Source organism: Harpia harpyja, chromosome 1, assembly GCF_026419915.1.
Source record: "Harpia harpyja isolate bHarHar1 chromosome 1, bHarHar1 primary haplotype, whole genome shotgun sequence".
NCBI classification, from domain to species: domain Eukaryota; kingdom Metazoa; phylum Chordata; class Aves; order Accipitriformes; family Accipitridae; genus Harpia; species Harpia harpyja.
In genome coordinates, this window is record NC_068940.1 from 39,751,435 (window position 1) to 39,773,190 (window position 21,756).

The 21,756-nt window shown below is 36.4% G+C and overlaps 1 protein-coding gene across 10 annotated transcripts in view; it reads left to right on the forward strand.

Moving 5' to 3' along the window:
* Window positions 1–8,892: 8,892 nt before the first annotated feature.
* The window catches only part of ZMYND8 (zinc finger MYND-type containing 8), a 60,116-nt gene continuing 47,252 nt past the window's right edge, over window positions 8,893–21,756 (forward strand). For 3 of the 10 annotated variants that reach the window (XR_008235400.1, XM_052788499.1, XM_052788506.1), the window contains exons 1-2: window positions 8,905–9,120; window positions 18,641–18,711. Coding sequence is in view for 9 of the 10 variants with exons in the window: in XM_052788499.1 (XP_052644459.1) it covers window positions 9,107–9,120; window positions 18,641–18,711 (85 nt within the window). In the remaining variant the exon portion in view is untranslated. Of the gene's footprint in view, window positions 9,121–9,301; window positions 9,525–10,180; window positions 10,206–11,697; window positions 11,808–14,002; window positions 14,027–18,640; window positions 18,712–21,756 lie in introns of those variants that run through there. The other 7 variants (XM_052788463.1, XM_052788450.1, XM_052788491.1 and 4 more) reach the window with 7 other exon arrangements.

Consider the following 21,756-nt stretch of genomic DNA (forward strand, 5'->3'; position numbering starts at 1 on the left):
ACATGCAAAAGCAGGTGAAGAACAGTTCAGATACACTATATACAAAGCTACAGAGATGTTTAGTCCAGGGGTCCAATCTTAAAAAACTGTCCTTTGACAACAAATGCAGAACAGCTTGCAGGTTTGAAATTAGTTACAGGACAAGACTGGTTGTTCTGCACTAGAACTTGTTTTTCCCTTGAATAATTTACATTGTTTTCAAGTGCTTATAAAAACTATACAAAATAGAAATATTTAAATGTTGGACAATTATGTAAACTTTCATCATATTTTAACATGAAGAACAAAATCATGTAAAAATTTATGTAGATGACTTTCAATTAAAAAAAAAACCACTAAGAACAAGCAGGAATGACAACCTTACCTTTCAAAGAAATTGCTATTTAGAAATTGCCTGTTACAGCACTTGCTTTACAAATCTTTGAAATAGAAGCAATGTTAAAGAGAATTTTAAATTATTATACATGAGTTACATAGGACCAGTTTTTTATATTTTTAAATTATAGACAGCTGCATTTCAAGTTTTCTGCTGATAGCCCTTCCTTATACAGCTGCTCAGTTCTTAAAAAGAGAGCATAGTATTTGTTCATCATACAGTCCCTTTGTTCTTTTCTGGGCTGTCAGAAAAAATGTCAATATCATTTTTGGGGTGCAGTTTGTAATATTGGTGGTATTCTATGCTATCCATCCACCAAGATCTAAGTTTTCCTAAACAATTGCATACACATGTAAACACACACAAGCATTTGCTGCAAAAATACTAAGGGTTTTGTATTTTATGGTTTTGGTTTGGTTTTAGTATAGATTCTCACAGAGAAAAAAAGAACCATCCAAGTGCTAAAAGTTTCATTTTGCTCTTACCCAAATCTTACCCAGAACACTGTAGATGAGTGAGAAGTATTGAGAAGTCAAAACACAGAAGGTCCAGAGAACTGGTCAATATTTGTATGTAATTTTCTTTTTGTAGCAGTGACTTTGGGAAAAAGCGGGATGTGCAGACAATTTGAACTGATCTAGCTGTTGAAAGGAGTAATATCCCTTCCTCCACTATTTGTGGCTGCAGAGTCTAACCCCACCATTGCATCTAGTTTTCTGCTAGTTGAGAAAATTGAACTGGCTCGCTGCAGGGTTCTACAAATAATAAATCCAGTGCAATGGAAGGAGTGGGAATATGTAGCTGGGAATGGGATTGGTAATAATAGTACCCCTTTCAGTGGCGATAAAGTTTTACAAATGTTGTGGTTTAACCCCAGCCAGCAACTAAGAACCACACAGCTGCTTGCTCCCTTCCCCCCCACCCAGTGGGATGGGGGACAGAATCAGAAAAAAAAAAATGTAAAACTTGTGGTTTGAGATAAGAACAATTTAATAGAACAGAAAGGATGAAAATAATAATTATAATAATAGCAATATAATAATAATAATAATAGGAATATACAAAACAAGTGATGCACAATGCAATTGTTCACCACTTGCCAAACAATGCCCAGTTAGTCCCTGAGCAGCAATCCACACCTCCCAGGCCAAATCCACCCCACCAGCCTTCTTGCTGGCTGGGCATGAGAAGCTGAAAAATCCTTGACTTAGTATACTTAGCAACAACTGAAAACTTCAATGTTATCAACATTATTCTCATACTAAATCCAAAACATAACACTATACCAGCTACTAGAACGAAAATTAACTCTATCCCAGCTGAAACCAGGACAATATAAAACTTAACCATCTTGTTTAATTAAATTCTAAGGCCTTATTTAGGTACTGGACCCAAAACATATGGGCAGTGTCTCTGGTTTGAAAACTTTGCACTTCAGAAAGCATATTCTTCATCTTTCTGAATTAGTGTTTATGTCAGGTTTACAAGCATGATACTGCAGTAGTGGTCAAGGAGTTGATAATCTGTATCCACATTAGATTATTCTGGTGGGGTGAGTTGCAAGCATCTCTTTTGTCAGGCTTTATTTAGGTCATAAAAATTTTATTGATTTGCATCCTAAAGTTAGAATTGTGGTATAGTTTTTCCTTTTGTATTTTAAGTATTTTTCTGCCATCATATAAAGATGAAGAAAAATGCTCTGTGAGTCAGAATTATAACAACTAGGAAATCTTTTTTTTTTTTCCTGAATCATGTTTTTCTGCTGTGTTAAAATATTTGTGTAGTGCTAATGACCAGCATTGGTTGTTTTCCCAAAACTTTCTCATATCCCTTGAAAGAACAAGCAGTTATCTGAATGCACAGAAGAGATTAAAAATGTGCAAATTGCAGGACTGGAATCTGAATGATTTTAAGAGAAATACTGCTGAGAGATTGAAAGACAGTAAAATAGGGGTTGCAGTACTGATTTTATCCTCCACCTGTGAATAGATGTTGCATAGAGTTGCTTAAGAAATATTTGCAGAATTCTTTTTCCTCTTCTGTGAAATACCTTGGTATTTCCTGAATTACTAATGACACTCTAAAATCCAGAGTAACACCACAATTTGTTTTCAGTATGCATTCTAGTGCCTGGAATGTTACATTCCAACATATCTTCAAAAGCCAGGATTAAGAAAGACTATTATACAAGAAGTCAGAATAATGCTTTATAAAAGGGTAGATTGACAATTGTGCTTGAGTTCTTTTTGGACCTATAGTAGCTTCAAAGCAGAAATGTATTTATTTCCCCTATACTTTTGTTCTGTTGCTCCTTATGTTGTTGAAATGTTGCATACATCTTCACTTTTGAATTGCCTAAACTCTGACATCTGTCCACTCCAATGTCATACAAGGTTATTGTGGCTTTAAAAAAAAGTATTGAAGTTCATTTAATAAAAAAGCTTGCAGACTAGTCACATAATTAAGACTTATTTGTGTACCTAATTAACACACACTTGGATTTTATTATGCTATTGGCAAGTAGAATAAATACAGCATGACTTCTTCTGCCCTTTCAGAATTATGGTTTTTGATGTGGGTATAGATTTCTTTACAGTAAGCCTCCCTTTTGGAAAAAACTTTACAGTGGCATTAGGTCAGGAGTGTCCTCATTTCTGTGACCTGATTAGGAGGGCTTAGTAAACATGATCTGTAAGGCCAATAGTGCATGAAAAATAATAATCTGTAAAGATGCTAAAATGAATTCAACAGTTTATGCAGATGTTAATGAGAGTGAAATGTGTGCTAATTATGGGCAAGTCTTTCACCTGGCTTCAGAAGACAAAGCCACAGCTGGAAAACGTGTTTCTTCTTTTCAGAGACATGATTATATTTCAAAGGCTTTCTTTATCCTGCCCTTTCATAAGGTTGAAGAGACAAAGACAGATCTACAGTGTCATTTGGGCATGAAGAAAACATAGTTAATAACACAAATTCTGGTGGAAATATGGATGCAGTGCTTGATCATGTGGTTTCAGAAAAATTTCTTTTAGTGGTGGTAGTGATTGTTTAAATTCTCTCGAGCTGCTCACTGTTGCTTTCTCAGTCATGCCACTACAATTGTTACAGCAGCAGTGTTGTGAACTGTTGTGAATTGGTGCTTTTCCCGGGTTAAAGTTAACACAGTAAATATTTGATTCACTGATCCTTTCTCCATGTAACCACACAGACAGTTCTGCTAGAAGTGTGACTGAGCTGACTGCTGTGGCTGGAAGGAACGGTGAGATGCTTAACCTAGTATGCCTGATCAAAAAAAAAAAAAAAATTAAAAAAAAAAAAAGTTGGTGAAACTATGGGTTGAGCCTTCATGAAAGTGATTGTACTGCACATTTGTGGTGGAAAAAGAAAGAAGGACTTTTTGCTGGTGAGAGGCAAATCACAAAAATGAGATGAATATAGCAATTGGAATAGCAGATAGGAAGGAGAAAGGTGTGAATATGCAGAGCCTTAAAACTGAAGCCAAACTGCAAATTTAGTGTGTGAAGGTGCAGGAAAGAGATTAAAAGTGAGAGTGATATAGTCTAAATCTTCTATGGGTTGTGATAAGATATAAGCCTAGGAGACAGGAAAAAATCACTGTAATAACAGTATTTTTGTAAATCTATCACTTTACATATTTGGTATGAGCTTTAGCTGGTGGAGCCTTCTGTGAGATAATCAGCTTTTATCAGAAAAAAAAATCCCAAAACAACAAAAAAAGTCGTATCATTACTGCTAACCAAGTGATTCCTGAATGTGAAAAAATCTGAAGAGAAAAAGAAACTATAGTAATAGGACTAGAGTTTAGCATTATCCAGACCTGGTCCTAAATAATTCTTCCCTAAGAGTAGTGAATATCTTCTGTTTTCTTTGGAAGGACCTTGATGTCAGAATAAGTGCTATATGCAGGATGTCTCTCGCTTAAGCATTAGAATCCTTTGGTAAAACACAGACTTCTTTCAGGATTTTGTACCTAGTTTTCATGCAGGGTGCCTACATTCCCATAGACACAGATCTTGCATGTGCAGTGAGTTGGACTAATTACCATGTTATCACAGCGCAGGCATGATAAATCCACTTGCTACACATGCAGTTTAACTGCGTAGTGGACATGCTTCAGGTCTGACATGCAGTATATCTGCATATGTCTCACAGCTGCTTTCCAGGTAACTGAAAAAATATTGGGCTGCATATGAAATATGAAACAAATTATATCTGTTAGGCTTTTAATGTAGAGCATATAATTTAAATATATAATAATGAAAATCCTGTTTTATACAGGATATCCAACAGCCCAGCTCTCAACTGTTAAATTTTGGAGAGACTGGTTCAAACTGGGCATCAAAGGGATGAAATAGATGGGCTTATGCCTTTGGATAACATAGGCTATAGCACCTCTTTTAAAAAGCTACAGCTGCTAAAGGAAAGGTCTCAAGGGTGCTTTTTTTTCCTTTTTTTTTCCCAGGTATTTTTGGCAGATGATTGAACAGGAATGGAGATTTCCTTTAGAAGGAAATGTACATGAGGCAGTTGCACAGCATACTAAAAATGGCTGTCAACAGAAACTTTCATAATGCACCAGATATTCAGTGTATATTACAAACAAAATCAGCTTTTTAATCTGCAAACAATGAGTGACCATTGTGATCCAGAACAAGTAACGTAAACCAAAAGTATTCAAAAATATTACCCAGGACAAATGCATGCATGCATCTGGCCACAAGGCCTTTTAAGCTTATGGGCAAATCAGCTACCTATTTGGCAAAAACATATTCTCCAGTAGTTTCTGATGATTTACAAAATTACCAACCTTCTTAGGCAGGTCACTAATTTTAGCATCCAGGCTACTTTTAAAAATTTGGGAACTGCCCTTATAGACATTTATTGGTGGCTTCTGTATCAGATGGCAGTCTTATCTTCTGGTCTTTAAGCAGTTACTGATACTTTGGCAGATTCAGGGTAAAGGGGAAAAGGTGGAAAAACCTCTTAAAAGGAAAGACACTGAATTACAATGGTTCATGTTCTTATTCTAGAAATTAGGGTTGTCAGTCAATGACTTGGAAATCCAGGACCAAGCTACAAGCCCTTAATGCAAATTCTTTCCCCTGGGTTTTTTTGTTTGTTTGGGGGTTTGGTTTTTATTATTATTATTATTATTATCATCATCATTATCATCCTCCTCCCTGGAAAATATGACATTCCCCCTTTCCTTTTGTGTACCTGTTCAAAATGTTATTTTTAAAGCTCCATCTTTTGTCCATCACCTACTGTTTCCTCTCTGTCAGTGATGATTCATCCCCTATAGGGCTACATATCAACGCCCCTGTTTCTGTCAGACAGACAAATCTCTTCCTTACTGGTATTTTTTTAATTTTGAGGCTTTCAGTATATATTAAGTAGTATAGTCCCGTACAACACTGTGGGGCTTGATATGCATGCTTTCTGGAGATTCTGCACAGTGGGCAGAGTTCTTTGCAAAGAACTCTAAATATAGTATGTTGCACTTCTAACACTGTTGTCTTTTAATTTCCTTTTGACTGAATTTGTGCTTTCCATCTTTCCTTTGGTTTCTCTCTTAGCCTTTTTTTTTTCCCTGCCTCACAGCCGTTTTCCCTTTAATATCTCCAAAGCACTGAAAAGGACAAACATTAGCTAATCTAATCTCCCCGCCCTGCTTCTGCTTTAACAAAGCGTTTAGCTTCCCCTCTCTTCTTTGTTTTCTTTACCTTTCTTTCCCTTCCGCCTCCAATAAATTCACCACTCCTATTTAAAAGAATTGGTCAAGCTGCAGTAGGACATGCAATCATTGTGACTTAACAGACAAAATCTGAATTTTCCAGATGTACCTGTGTGTCGTTACATGAGACTTGTACCTCCTGTTGCAAAATATGTGTATGGACAAGGAAATAAGGAGAAAGATACTTCAAGCTTTCCCTTTCTGATTCCTGACAGAATTCTTTTGTCTATTTTAGCAGAGTAGCCTAGTGGCTGAACACAAATGCTGTATTCTGATATAGTTTCTAGGTTTTTGTTCTTGCTAATGACTGAAGGTTGGTAAATTTTTCTATTGCATTTGGGCCACCATTTCCTTGAATCAAAAGGATAGGACCTTGGGCCTTTTCTAAGGCTGCTTCTGCTTCTGTCTATCTGCTGCATGGTGATCCTCTCTGATAGGTCCAAGTGTGTCAGTCTGGCAGTGTTCCCAGTCACCATCAGCATTACTGCATTCCCAGAGTCAGGTCTTGGTTTGCACAAAGCATTGACATATTCAGTGTATTTAGTTTTGCTCCCTTGCTGTACTTCATAGGGATTAGGATTTTTTTTTTTTTTAATAGACTAATATTAGAGTAGAGCAGTCAATCAATGAGCATAAATGTTAATGGCTGACAATCCTCACGTTTACTGCTTGGAGGAATCAAAATTTGGATGTTTCTGTGTTGGGTGGTGATATCTCTGAGTGGCATAGGCCTTTAGGTATGCAATTAAAAAGAAACCTATACTGAATTGTTTGAACTGTTAAAACTGATGCAAGTATGCACTTGAATGTCATGCATTTCCAGGGTGTTCTTGCTGCCGTAGTGGGCTGTATGATTCCCTTTATAGCAGCACTCTCTCTAGTTTCTGCTACATTACTAAAACAGAACAAACTGCCAGTGTAATCCACGAGCCTTCCTGCTCCCTGCCCTGAAAAACATTGCCAAAGCTAAAAAGGGAAAATGCTTCCAGCAGGGACTCCAGAATTACTTATGAGATGAGAATTTATACTCTGGGCTGTTAATCTGCTGTTGCAGCCTAACACGCAAGAACAGAAAAAATGTAAGCACAGTGATAGGATGGTTTGGCAGTTTTCCTGTGACAATGATATCTCAAGAAATAATCTGAATGCACTATGGGACAATGCAGAGTAGGATTATTAATTTTACTGAGTTACATAGTTATGCGTCATGTCGGCTCTCAAGCAAAGAGGTTTGTGTGGTAAAGTAGTTATATCATGAAAGCTGCTGGTTGGAGCTAAGGGAGGGCATTAGTTTTATTTGTGGTGATTGCTTCTGAGACTGTTAGCACTCGAGTAAATGTAGAGCAAAATGCATATTCTGTTTGCAGCTGGCCTTGATTTATGGGAGAGGGTTTTCTATAATCTGTTTTGCACAATCCTAGATCTTGCATGCTGTATTGGAAGAATGTTTATTTTGCTTCAGTTATTTTAGCTCATTATTTAATAATTATTGTTTTAATCTTAAACCTCTCCCTCTACAACTCCTTTTTTTTTTAATAAATAATCCTTCGATAATATGCAATATCCTTCAGAATCACCTTTTCATCTGATTTGTTGATGGCTATAGAATGATAATGTCGTGCTACCTAATACGGATGCAAAATCTTGGACAAAAATGTAAAAGCTTGTTGGGGCCTTTCTAAAGATTTGACCTTTAAAATCCCCATCTGGAGCTAAGACTTTCTTCCTTCCTGGCATAGCGATAAATCCTCCCACTTTCACTGCATTAGGAAAGGGAACTGAATCACATTTTTGAATCAAATGCTTAGGAATTGGCCCAAGATCAAACTGGTTGCTTACATGCTGTTTTCTCATTTTGTTTCATTTGCAGAATTTTAGTGGAAGATAAAAGGTAAAGCAAATCGTCTGAAAAGCTATATTAATGTTTTTGTGAAAGCAGACAGATAACTTGCCACGTAGAGAAATCTACATCTTTTTAGGGCCTGTATTGTAGCTTAAAAACTACCAAGTCCTACAGGGTTAATAGACAGGAAACTGCAGCTGCAGCCGACTAATACGGAAGTCAGATTTTTGTGTAACAGCCTGAGCAGGCCGAAAGGTGGGGGCCGGGGGGAGAGGGGGGGGTGGAGAGTACAGTATCTGGTGTGATACTGATATTTTTGGTTGTGCTCTGCAGCATTTTTATAAACAGGGAGGGCATGCACTGAATGTCAGCAACCCTCTGTGATAATGCAATTTCAATTGTATGATGTTTTTTGTGGAAATGAGACATTAAGTTTTTCCTATGTAAGGCTCGGCTTATCATAGCACCTAAAGAAATCACACTGTCGGTATATGGTTGCTACGGTAGGTGTTAATATATTTAAATTCTGGAATAGGAGAATTCTCTCTGAATTTTCAGTTACTAATTTCAGTCCCTCCTGTGCATGCTCACTTTTGGTATGTTTTGCTCTCTTTCCGTGGCCTTGCTCTCTCCGTGCAACACGTTGCAGAACACCAGCAAAGTGAATTTAGCTTTTTGTTTATAAAGAACAGCTTTTGTGACCCGGGTGAACTCTTCCTCCTTCAGGTTTAAAATAGCCAAATGCCTTCAGTAATGGCATGTTGAGATACATTTGCTCAGGCAGGCGGTTTGCGAACACTTCCCTCTGCTTGAAAATCTGTGTATTTTATACGGGGAGTGCACATTTGGGGTTTCTTTTCAAGTTTCTTTTGCTGAAACGGGCCTAGCTTAGCCTGTCTTCTCTATGCACAGGATGGCTCCTGCTTGCCAGAGCTGCACAAAGATAATCGCTCAGGAAGTGTTTCAGCCAATCCCCTGAAGCTTTACATTCAGATTTACCGAAGTAGCCAATCCGGGATTAGCTTTTATTAGGAAGACAGATCATCAAGCTGAAGTGCCAAGCCCTTTCTGCCTGAGTACTGAGAGCCTGTCCTCCATGTTTTATAAGTATTGACATAACACTGTGTTAACAATGCATCCACAGAGGTAAGCCTTACTTTTTACATTTTTTTTTCTCTAAGACCTATGAGTTGTGGGTTGAGAGTGTGATTCTCTGTGATTTGTTGTGCAAAACTCACACCACAGCACTTTATTAAGTTGGAACTGTTTAAATTTGCTTTCTTGGGTCACATGGTTAGTAGCCATTAGCCACAGCTTTATTTTGCAGACTGGCAAAACCTTGGCATACCTACTTCTTCACAGGAGGATGGTGTTTTTAGAGTTTATCAAGATCCTGGTATTCCAAAGAAGCTTTCTCTCTCTGAGCAGTTTGCCAGCACTATTGTCTGTTGTGTCACATGCCTGCTGAAGAGAAAATGGAAGCTAGGGAGCAGATGCATTTAACTGCCCTACAGGGAGTCAAGCAGGGATAATGGCAGACAGAAGAACAGGCAAGTTTACCTTTCTAAACAGTGAATGGAATAGCTAAGATAAGTTATCTCTGAGAAAATATGGGATTTTTAAAAACCTGGACATCAGCAAAAAGTGCTAATGGCAGATTGTAGATATTGGGCCTAGGTGGTGGTGTGCTGTTGCATCATGTTTTTTATGCAGCTTATCTTAATTTAAAATGATTATTGAACCTTTTTTCTTGCAGGAGTAATTAATACAACGTGTTTGTCTTTCTGAGGGACAATGTATGGTTAATATTTTGTTCCTTTAAAAGGGAGTTTTTATGCTGCAGATTTTGGAAATGGGTTGCTGCTCAATAAAATGCAGCAGTACATCTGTTTACAAATCTTATTCTTTATGGAAAATGTTTTTGAACTGTTAGCTTTCTCTTTTTACATAGTTCAATTAATGTACCTTATATCTATGCCTTTTTGTTTTACACTGTATCAGCCACAGTTCTGTGTTGTGGACTCCAGAGGATATAAAATCATGTGTGGTTCATGACAGTAGTACATGTTGTTCGTTCTTGTTTTTTTTCCTTTTTTTTTTTAAAAAAAAAAACAACTTTTGGTTTAATGCTACGTAATTATTTCAAGAAATTCCTTTTTGATCAATTCCCAAATCTGCCAGCCTGTTGTATCTTCTTAACTGGAAAAATGAGATGGGTGCTTGAACAGTTGGTAAGTAAGCAGCATGCTACTCTCTGAACATTTTTAATAGTTTTCCAAACATTTTGTTTTTACTGGGTCAGTTAGTCCAGCAGATGAAGTAATGTTAGTGGTTAGTCTAGTCATATAAAAAATCAGATTTGCTTAGCATCCATTTTAAGGGACTTGTATGTGTAAACTGATACAATTTGAATGCACTATTTTTTTGATAATTTGCCTCTAAAGTTTGAAGCTTATACTTGCTTTTTACCTCAGGCCAGTGAAAAATATTCTACTTGCTGTTTGTTCATAGATCATTAATTACCATGTATGTACGGTAAAGCACATTTTCGTTGTTCCTTAGGCTTTCGAGGTGTGATGAAAGTGCTAGTACTCAGCAATGAAGTGACCTTATGAAGTAAAGTAAATAATGCTTAATGAGCATATGTTTCTGATACTATACAAAGTATAATCTCAGACAAACTTGCTTGATTTATAACTAATTTAGAACATTTTGTGCCCTTTAGTAAGATTTTAATTGTAGCACTTGCATGCTTGTTTTAACAAGCTGTTTTTCAGTGATCACCAGTATTGTTACAAAAGCAGAAGGATGCTCTTTTGTGCTTTTAATATAATTTTTGCACTTGTTTTAACAGTCCACACACATTAATGACTTTAGGAAAGAACTTAGAGCTAAGCTAGCTTTGCAAATAACTGCACTGAGGCACAGTTACATGCTAACTTTTGTAGAAGGTTGCCATGTATTTGATAACATTCTATAACAGCAATTTACCTCTGGTTACTTGTTTGCCAGTATGGGTATCTTTCTTTGAATATCTCACTTTGCTTAACAGCTCCCCCCCCCCCCCCGGCTCCAAGGATTAGATTATAAGAATGTCTAGTTCAGTTTGCAACCTGAAACACTGCTGGGTTGTACCACTGAGTTTCATGTGATAGCATTTTTGTATGCAATTTTAATGCATTTTTCAGCATACATAAAAGTGCTAACGCAGCTAAGAAGTTATTCTGGTTTCTGTTCTTCAGCTCCTAAAAACAGAAATTACATTTGGACGTAATTTTCCTAGCAGTAGTTTATACACATTAGCAGTTTACTTTCAGTCTTAAATAGTGTACAACATAATATTTGTTTAATATGAGGAAGCAGGAGTAAGTGATCTGCAATCAGAAAGCTTGTATTAAAATGGCTCCCACAGGTTTTGTTAAACTAGGATCTGTTTCAAATCTGCACTTCCAGACACACTGCTGACAGTGAGGCATATTTGTATAAGCTGCCCTTGTGCATGTAATGAAACATAGCATCGTGAGTCTGTTGAAGTTCACTATTTTTAATCATTCAAATACAATTCTTTTATAGTTCACAAAAAATAAATGTCTGCATTGCAGCAAGATGTCTGAGGCAAGGTAGAGACAGCAGTGTTGTTTTACAGATCAGCCCAATCGCGCTGCTCCATGGAGTACTTGAGCCAATAGAAACAGAGAGTAGGTTAAAGATTGACAATTGCAGTGGCAAGACTGAGAAAGGCCTTCTGGAAATTTCTACCATCTTTGTTCCATCTAAGTAAAGCAAATTCAGCCAAGCTGAAGAATTTCATGTATTTTTGGTGCTTTGTCAAGGTATGATGTTATCACTCACTTTCATAGATTGCATAATAAGAAGCACTCTGTGCCGTTTTTTCTACTGTTCAGGACAGATGGAATGTGGGTTTTTGTTTAAGTGATAGACGTGGGGAAGAAGCATGTATTCTTTCTACCCAAGATTTTACAGGACTGGATCTTGTTAATATCACAATTAGACAGGACATGTATGAAGCAATGTAGCTGAGGTTTATTCAGCTTGTAGCAAACGGCCATTATTCTGATGTAAATAGCAGTTAATCGTATAATTGCACTTTAAGATTTCTGGCTACTAAAGAGTAATTGGAATTGCCCAGGATGAATATGATTAGCCATTATTATTTAGTGCCAACATCCAGTTACTTTTGTAATTAGCTGGGCAAAGAATGCAGTGGGGAAAAAACAAAGGAGTGATCTGGATTATAAATTATGTTGAAAACAGTAGCATTTTAAAAGCTACATGCCTTTTTCATTCTTTGCAGGCAAACTGTTTTAGTTGGAAGCTAAATAGTGCTAGGGAAAAACTGAGTGATTTCTTTAAACAAATGACACTACTTAACATACTGAGAATGAAAAAAATGCAGAGTATAAACCACTCCAAATGTGATGTTTCCCCCCTCACATCAGGCAGGAGTATTGAAATGTAGGGAAAAACCTACATTGCTACTAAGGAAGCATGTAATAAAAAGAACTTCATGCTCAAAAATCATAAATAGGAAGATTACGTTACAAATTTAGCCCTTTATATCAGTATCCACAAACTTCAATTGGCTTGTCTTCCTGAGCTGTCTTCCATTTTGTGATATCACTTTTGCTTGGGGTTTTTTGTTTGGTTTGGGGGGGGGGGGGGGGTTGCTTTGTTTTCAAGTGTATTGGCCATGTAGATCCAGTAGCTGAAAAGTGATAGGTCATGGTCAGTCTTCTGTAGGAATGGTGCCACTACAGCATAATTGGTTAAAGGGTGATAAATCTCAGTAAAAGCGCTCTTCTTCTTTGTCTAGAATTCAGGATATTAATTTGAATATCCTAAATATCTTGGAAGTGGAATCTTTTCCCATGTAGAATGTAGCAGACAACAGTTTTCAAGTTTTGTTACTTGTGGATCCTGAATATTTTTCCCATGGGCACATGAATCCCATTATAGTGAATTTAAACCTGTTGGACTAGGTTTGATTTAGTTAGTTATTGTCTGCAAACCCCTTAGTAGTAGTACCCTGGCTTTGAGGAGTCTGCAAACCAGAGACTGAAAACCATCATAGTAGGCCATCAAGCTTGGCCCTTTAAATCGTATTTTAAAAGTATTTAAAATATATTTATTAATAAACATGTCTTGTATTCATGGGTTAAAGTCTAATTTAGAAATAGCTACATAGGAACTGAGTTTTATTTATTTGATAGCAGTTGTCTGTCATTCTTATGTTAACCCTTTATTACCAATTGTCATAGCATCTGTGTTTCATACTGTGAGATTAAAACCATGCTGTAGCGGGATGTTAACAGCCTTAATTTAGCCAGTATAAACCTTTACTTTCAAACATGATTGTTCTCAAAGTATGTTTTTAGCATCTGAAATCTATAGCTATTCTGGTTACCTTGCTTGGGCCTCAGCTCTATAGTTTATAGTCTTAAAGAAGACAGTATGACACGAAGGATCGCCCTCTCTACCCTGATTTTCTCTTTTGTGGAGCTATTTTGAAAGCACACTGAATAAGAATAAGGTTTTAAAAAGAACCTAAATGTTCTTTAAATTAAATATGTATATATTTACTTTGCTTGTTATCAGAGGTAACTAGCTTAAACATTGCTGTATGTAGATATCTGAACAAGCATTTTGTGTATGTTAATTCCTTAATACATATTGAGCATTTTGCAGGGAGTTCTGCAAAGGGAAACATAAAATATGAGGTGCTCAAACTGGAGAGTGAATCTAAAATTGAGTGATTTCCTTAGTAACCTGTGACTTCACAAAACTCCCTATCTTGTGCCTTTTTAGTTAAACATTTGTATGTCAGGTGTTCTTTTATCATACTTTACCATTTATGATATTTAGATGCTTGCTTCGAATATAGCACTGCTGTTTAAACAGGAGACACTGTTATTGAATAAACTGCTACCATTTTAGCTACAGTACAGGAATGAGGCAGTGCAGTGCTGTCAGACGCCATTTTAAGAATCCTGCATAAATAGCATAGCTACCGATGAGTAAGAGACTGTTATAGGTGAGTGCTTATACAAAGCTGCTATTTATTCAGCAATGGCATGCAAATATTTTTTTCAAATTTTTATTGAATGCAGTTTTTTGAAATCATTATTTAGAATTGCTACTCACAGATGTGATATAGGAGAGGCAGGAATTATCTTAAGGATGAAATTCAGTTTTAGTGCTTATAGTCTTAAATCAGTTTTTTTTGTTTTGTTTTCTATTAATTAAAAGGAAAAATGAATTCCATAAATGTATGGTTCTTGATTTTAAATTAATGTGTTTATTCCCTAATGTAGATCTGGATTGTGTATGTGGGCATTAGCTGTTTTGAGTGGTTTTCCATATCTGTCAGTTTTTCTTGGTTAAATGTCAAGGTGCAGTAGTTCATCTGCAACTTTTAATTGCTCTTTGTAGTTAATATAGGTTAGAGGAACTTTAAATATTTTTGTATATGTACATTTTTTCAGGTAAGTACTACTACTAGTACAGGAATGATATTCCTAAACAGAAAAGTCAGTATTTTATTTACTGGTCTGAAATTTGAAAAACTGAATTTCATATAAAAATCTCCACCCTCTCTTCAGTTTGACAGAGAACATATTTAAAAATTAGGCAGCTAAGTTCTTTTTGCATTTTTACCTAAGTATCAATAAATCTTGTATGTTTGCAATCCTTATTTTTTTTTCTTTCAGTCCCCAACTATCCCCAAAGGAATAACTTTCATCCCTTCTCCCCTTATTCAGACATGTTAAAACAATTTGTATGAAACAAATTGGTTTAACATTTTAGAAAACAGTTTCTTCTTTTGTGTTTTTTTTTTTCTTTTTGTAAGTTTGGTCAATATGAGTAGGGAAGTTTAAATGATTAATTGGTGTTCTAGTCAATTGACAGTGAAACTAGCAAAGCTTAGATTTCAGTTGTGTTCTAAAAATATGTTCCTCTGCTCATTCTTCTTAATGAGGAAACAAGAGTAGCTTTCAGAATGACATAAGGTATTTATTGTATTCATTCAGGTACCTAATTGAGTATATACCAGTATCATTTCTGATCCGCAACCTCAGAGCATCACATTTGTAGTACACATGCATGATAGTAATGCATGCTATCTGAAATAACAGCTCTAAGCCCTGCAAAAATGAATTCTCAAAATAAAACTCTAGAATAGTCTACTTGATCACACAGTTATTGTTTCCATAGAACTAGACTCTTGTTTGTTTTGCTGCTGGTTTTAATTTTCTTTTTATTTTGTTGTGGGTAATAGTAAGGTACCTATCATTAAGAACCTGTTTTTCTTGAATTATTTAATTTTAAATCCTTTGCTAATGAAATTTCTGTGTTTGGAAGTCTGTGCTTCATAAAGCATTTTCAGACTATTGCTTATGTTGATGGAAGGTACAAAGGTGAAAAGATCTGTCAGCTTTAGAAAAGTTACTGTAAACTTGCTGTGAATTGCTAGCATGTATTTACAAACTTGAGTCTTAAAGATTACCACTACAGTCATCACTGCCACCATTCAAACAATGTCATGTTGTACAAATCATAATACATTACAGCAAATAAAACAATGGGAGATGCTTCTGAAGAGCTGTGAATTTTAAGTATCTTTTATAGCTATGTCTAATACACTTATTTAACTGTTCCCCCCCAACATTTTGATTTTTTTCAGAACAATCTCAGTGATTTTCTTACATACTTAAATGTTTGTGCCCTTAAAAGATTGAAAGAGATTAATTATAGTAGCGAATATGGAAATGCAATCTGTTCCTCTAAGGCTCAGTTTTCATAGTATAATAGATAATTGCTGAATTTTGTTTTAGTTTTGGGTGACACACAGTGTGCATATGTGTGTATAGGATATATACACCTCCATTGCTAAGAAAAATGAACCTTTGTTTCAAGTGGTGAATACTCTCTTAACTTCCTCTGCTACTTGGGTCAGGGATGTAGGAACAGTTCCTGCTACTGTGTTACTGTACTGGTGTGTCACACCCATTTCTCAGCCAGGATTCATGCACAACTCTGTGGTTTTTAATAGTGACTTGTAGCAACTACTGTATCTTTCTTGTTGTATCATGTTCCCCTGAGGTTGTGCTTTGAACAAAATACACCTGATAGATTTGGATGAGTCTGGAATGTTATGATAGCTTTAAAGTAACTTAAACGTGAGCTGCTGCTTAAAGGATATTACCTCCTTCCCCCCTTCCCCACATGTGTTACACTCCCATTTTCTCTCTTTTTTTGCACATCCAGCTGCACAGGGAGCTAGATCACAGAACTGATTCAGTTGATATGAACATGATTTCTAGAACATGAAGTTAGGGATTGGGGAAACCATTCCTTTTAGTAGCAACCTGTGTAAAATGATCTCAGGACTTCAACCTGAGTCTCGTAAAGACTTGTATGTCCTAGTCTGTGGCTGAAACTGGATCTATATTTTAAAACTAGGTAACGCGTATGACCAAATTACTTCACTCTTGACAGAATTAGTGTGTATTATTACATATTTACGTGTGTGCATTATTAATCATATATACATGATGTTTTAAAAATATGGTTTTTGTTACAGTTTGGTGATATTGAAATAGGATTTTATAAGGGGGGAGGGGAAGAAAAAAACAATGCAACATTGGAAGAGAACAATGAACCCATCCCATGAGCCCATCCCTTCCCATTGCGTAGGAAAAAGAATGGGCAGAGACAAGTGGTGCGTGAAATGTTTTGGTGTCTGTAACACACTGCCAGCTCCTCTTTGCTGGAGGCCCTCAGGTGTAACAAATGTGCAGTATAATTGATCTGCCCATGCATAGTAAACGGGTGAGCATTGTAGTACGGTCAACTATGTTATGCATTTAATCTGCCCGTGCAAAATAAATCTGAAAAGGGTTGTGCTATGGTCAACTGTGCTACACATTTACCATAAGTCTGGTCACATGGATGCCTTTCCTTGATACTGAAATTAACAGCGTAGTCTACGAGCTGGGAGATTGGATGCTGGTAGAATAGGACTTCTCTTAAGTGTTTTATGACTTTAAAGAGCTTAATTTGTAAATTATTGCTAAATACAAATGACAAGTAAAGCAAATGATTTTTGGAGTTCGTGGATCTTCTCAACTTTGGGTCTTCCGTACACTGAGCTCAGTTAATCTGTATTTAAAATTTTGCTGACATAACTGTCCTGTTCAGAAGTGTGAAAGGAATTGTAACCCAACCCCCTGGTAGCTGATAGTTGATTAAAGTAGTTTTGGCAAATACCAGACTAAAAAGTCTTTCTGCTGGTAAGGCTTACTTTGTTTATGAAGCTGTTTTAACCAGTAACAAAACTCCTGCTAATATAAACTGTTTGTCAGGCTGAAGTTTCTCTCATATAAATGTAACCAAGTCCTCAGTATTGTTTCCGAGCTCTGATTAGCTGTCTCAGGCAGATTTAACGACAGTGGCTAAAGCAAAGACCTCTAGCTGTCCTCTTGGCTTCTCTGGTAGAAATAGCTGTCTCTAGAGCTGGGATGGCTGAATGAACTCTCAGTCTACTCCATAGCAGCAGTAGTTCACAGTCTGCCACCATATCAATGTAAACTGGTATCAGCAACAACTTACATTAACAGACTAGACAGGAAATTTTCACTACAGAAGAAAAGATCGACATCCCGCTTGGCTGTTGTGCTCTGGTGGTTTTAATAGACAACTGTGATACCTGCTTCAGGCACCATAACCTCATTCATCTATCATTTTGAATTTAGGCTTGCTTCAACATAATATGTTTTCTTTTATCTTTCATCTACGATAGTCAGATCTCCAGAACTGGTGTGTAACTCAATATTCATTATAGTTCTTTTTTCCTCTCCCTTCCACCTTCCTTCCCCAAACTGACTTAACTAGCCATATTCATTGAGTTATTTTCTTGAATGCCATCACTATAAGAAAGTAGAATATCAGCAAGTCAGATATAGTTTGTCATCTACTTAATCATTTAATCCTGCCTGGAGTAAATTAAAACTGTCTATGTAAGATTGAATGGTTGAATAATAGTAACAACTCTGTTCTGTTTACTCTTTATTATAGTTAATGATTGGTGGAATTGTATTGCCAATAAATTATAATTATTCAGTTTGCTGTTATATAGTCTAGTTTCAAAATCCTTGAAATTATTTATTTTAATAGTTTTTAAAATTGCATTTTACCTTCTAATTTTGCAAGCTGTTCTGTGTTGCTAAATACGTTACTTCAGCTAATTTGTTCACTGATGCTGGTGAGTGTTTAAATGTTAGCAGGCATCTGTCCACACAGTTTATAGAGGCCTTAGATTAGGAGCTACAGGGAACAGAATTCCTCTTTGTCTGTCACATACAATTTATACATACAGTGACATAATCTTCAGTACATGTTACAAGACTGTCATTAGTATGAAAATGTTACCTTTGTAATTGGTAACATGCAGCATACATGTGTACCTGGATTGTTTCTCTACATGTTTTGGTCAATGCATACTCTGGCAAACAGCAGACCTTTCATTTCATTAGAAATTTTAATATAGTTGTATTTGACAGTGTTATGTTGAACTTCTATACATGAAGTTACACATGGGAATAATACAATCAATAACTATTCTAATTCACCTTTTGGAATCCTGCAGCTTGGCTGAAGAGGAAATAAAGGCAGAGCAGGAGGTGGTGGAGGGGATGGATATCTCCACTCGATCCAAAGGTAAGAAGGAATATTTCATCTATGTTCTACAACATACAAATATTTGTAAACCAGGATAGTGAAACTGTGTAATCTACCATGAAGCTACTCTTAAGTGAAGACTCAAGACTCATTGTATTTTTTACAATGACTGTTGTATGTTAGAGAGTGTTTTAATTTTTGCTTGGTTTCATTATATGTCAAACCTCACCCCCACACACTCCATTGTTATTTCTGCGTTATGAATAACTACCTTAGGTTTGATTATGAAAAAACATCAGCCTCTTGTACCATCTTGCTTATCATGGCTTACTTTAAAGTATTTTTAGATTTGCAGTGTAGGATAAAATAATAGTAGTAGTAATAATAAGGTAATATTTCCTACAGTAACAAATCCTAATTTTCATAAGAATAAAGAAGAACAGTAACATTTCTATTTTCATAAAAACTGGTTCCCTGAGCAGTATGTATTTCATGGATGTTTACATATCCATTCCTGACATGAGTTAAACTTGGTGGTGGAATTGCAGGTGACTGAAAATTTCTGTTGTCCTTGTTTCTGGAGTATTCCCTATGAATGAGTTACTACAGGCAAATGATGTTATCTCTCAGTATAAAGAAAGCCAGATACATAACCGTCTATATCAGTGTAAATATTCCCACTGTCATTTGGAGTGGGGGGACAGAAATGCCCTTCAGTCAGAATACTTGCATATAATTGTTTACTCCAGTTCATTGTAATTGACTGCCAGCTGTCTGTCCATCTCTTTTTGTAATTGCAGCTGACTTTGCATCTCAGTTTACTTGAAAGCCATTTCTGTAAAAGGACAGCAATGGGTACTACCATCCTTTTTAAATTCTGGCACATACCCACTTACTCTTCACATTTCTACTACAGGAGTCATAAGTCTAGTTAAGTCTGAATGTGCAGATATAATTGTCTTGAAAGCATGGCACAGATCATCTGCATTCCTTTGTTTTTTAATGAGGTAGCTTGGGTAGATAACATGGTTATAAATTTGCATTTAGGTCTTGTTTGTACTAACAGACAGTAAATTTCTTGTTTCAGTTCTCATGGTGTGGTTAGATGAAGTAGTACATATGATCTCACAGCTCAGAAGAGATTCACTTGCTCCTTTTGCTCCTTTTCCCTGTCCTTTTTGTCCCTTCTCTGCTTCTGATCTTGCATGTCAGTCTCCATCACTGGCCTGCTTTCAATGTTTACTTATCTCTGTATTTCAGTTTTCTAAGCCAGCAGAAAGTAAAGTATTTTTTGTTGCTTTAATGATTGCTGCTGAGTGGGATAAGCTCCCAGCTTTGTACTCCCACTGCTTACATCCTTTGTGGTGCTAGTCAGATCCCAGCCACTTGAACTTTCTAACCAACTTAAAAACTGAAACATTTTTCTGCTGATTGAGTTACCAGTTTGTTTGTGAAAGAGTTCGGTGAGTATGAGAACTCGATATAAGAGACAGTGGGGGTTATTAGATACACCTTCACTTCTCCTTAGAAAGACTTTGGCACACATATTAATACTAATAAGAATTTCACATGCATCAAGTGAGGTAAACTATTACATATGTCACTCTGACGTAATCAATGTCTAAAAGTAATTTATGAGTCTGATACCTATTTATGTAGATGTCTGCATTTTAGTTCTGTTGCTTTACTCAGCCCAGAAACAGGTGTATGGTCCATAAAAAAAGTTGCAATTCCCTTACATTAGTTCTAGTGCTGGTCTGACCTCAAGGTGTACTGTTTCAATGAATTAAGCCTGCAGGAAAGTTTTAACTTTTTTTTGTAGGGTTAAGATGAAGTTTCCCAGGACAGTGAGCTGATTTAATACCTCGTGGTTATTGAAAGGGTCAGTCTTCAATCTCCCAACCATCTCAGCCGCGTGATCTTGCAGCTCCCCTTGCTTTGTGGGTTTTGGTCAATTCAGAGGGAGTTAACCTGGCAGAAAAAGGTTTTTATACTGAGTGAATTTACTGTTGATACAACTCCTTGAACTAGCTCATAGGCAAGCTCTGGTAGTGATTGAAAGGAGAGTGGTTTGGAAGACAAAGACAGGATCATCACAGTGCTAGTTTAGATTGGCCCAAGCTGTCATTGCGTGGAAGTCGCTGACTGGTTTGTACACGGTAGGACTCTTAGTGTTTTAAACACCAGTGAGAGTGATCTGAATGGCTTTTGTACATCACCATGGTAAAGATAAAACTTAAGAGAGGTTGAATTAATTGAATAACAATAGAATTGATATTTATTTAACTAGATACTGATTTGCTTTAATTGGTTTGTTAAATTTGACATGTATGTTGACAAAACCCATGCCATCACCATTCTAAGGGCAAGAATTACAACCACCCACCCCAAGCCCCTACAGGTATATATTTTTTTCAGTGAAGAAGTTATGTGGTTTGTAAAGAAATCTTGAGACTTGCCTGTAAGCCATCTTGCTTTGTTGTATTCCCAACCTAATCTATGAATTAGTGGTAGAACTTTGTAATAGTTGAGTATGTAGTTTTGCATAGAATGTAAACTGGTCATAAATATCATCTGCCAAGAGCTGGCCATATTCTAGTCCTGCTAAAATGAATCTTTCTGGAATTCTGTTATTTGGATTGAGACAAGTTTCTCTGTTAGTCGTGTAGTGTTTCTACAGCAGAGAAGTCACAAACCAGAGTTTTAAAACGGTTATACTCTTGTGTAGGGCAGAAAAAGTGCAGCAAGGTTCTAAACTGGTAGGATAGTGGCAACAATGTTTCCTCTTGTAACATTAATCTTGTTCAGGATTTTGCTTTGTGTGTTTTAGAAAGGATGTAGATGAGGAAGCTGACCCTATATAGACAAACCCTTAAGGGAAGCATACAGCTGTTCTTGGTTTGTTTGGGTTTTTTGATGGTCTGAGAAGCCTGTGCAGGAGATCAGTCAGTGGTATTGTATAACTTCACACTTGTCCTGGAGAAGCTGATATGCTGCAAGTTTGTAACCTGGCTTGCTCTGCTACAGTTTGTACAGCTCATGTGAGGCCATGTTTAAAGAAAGTTGTAGGAAAAAAAATTACAT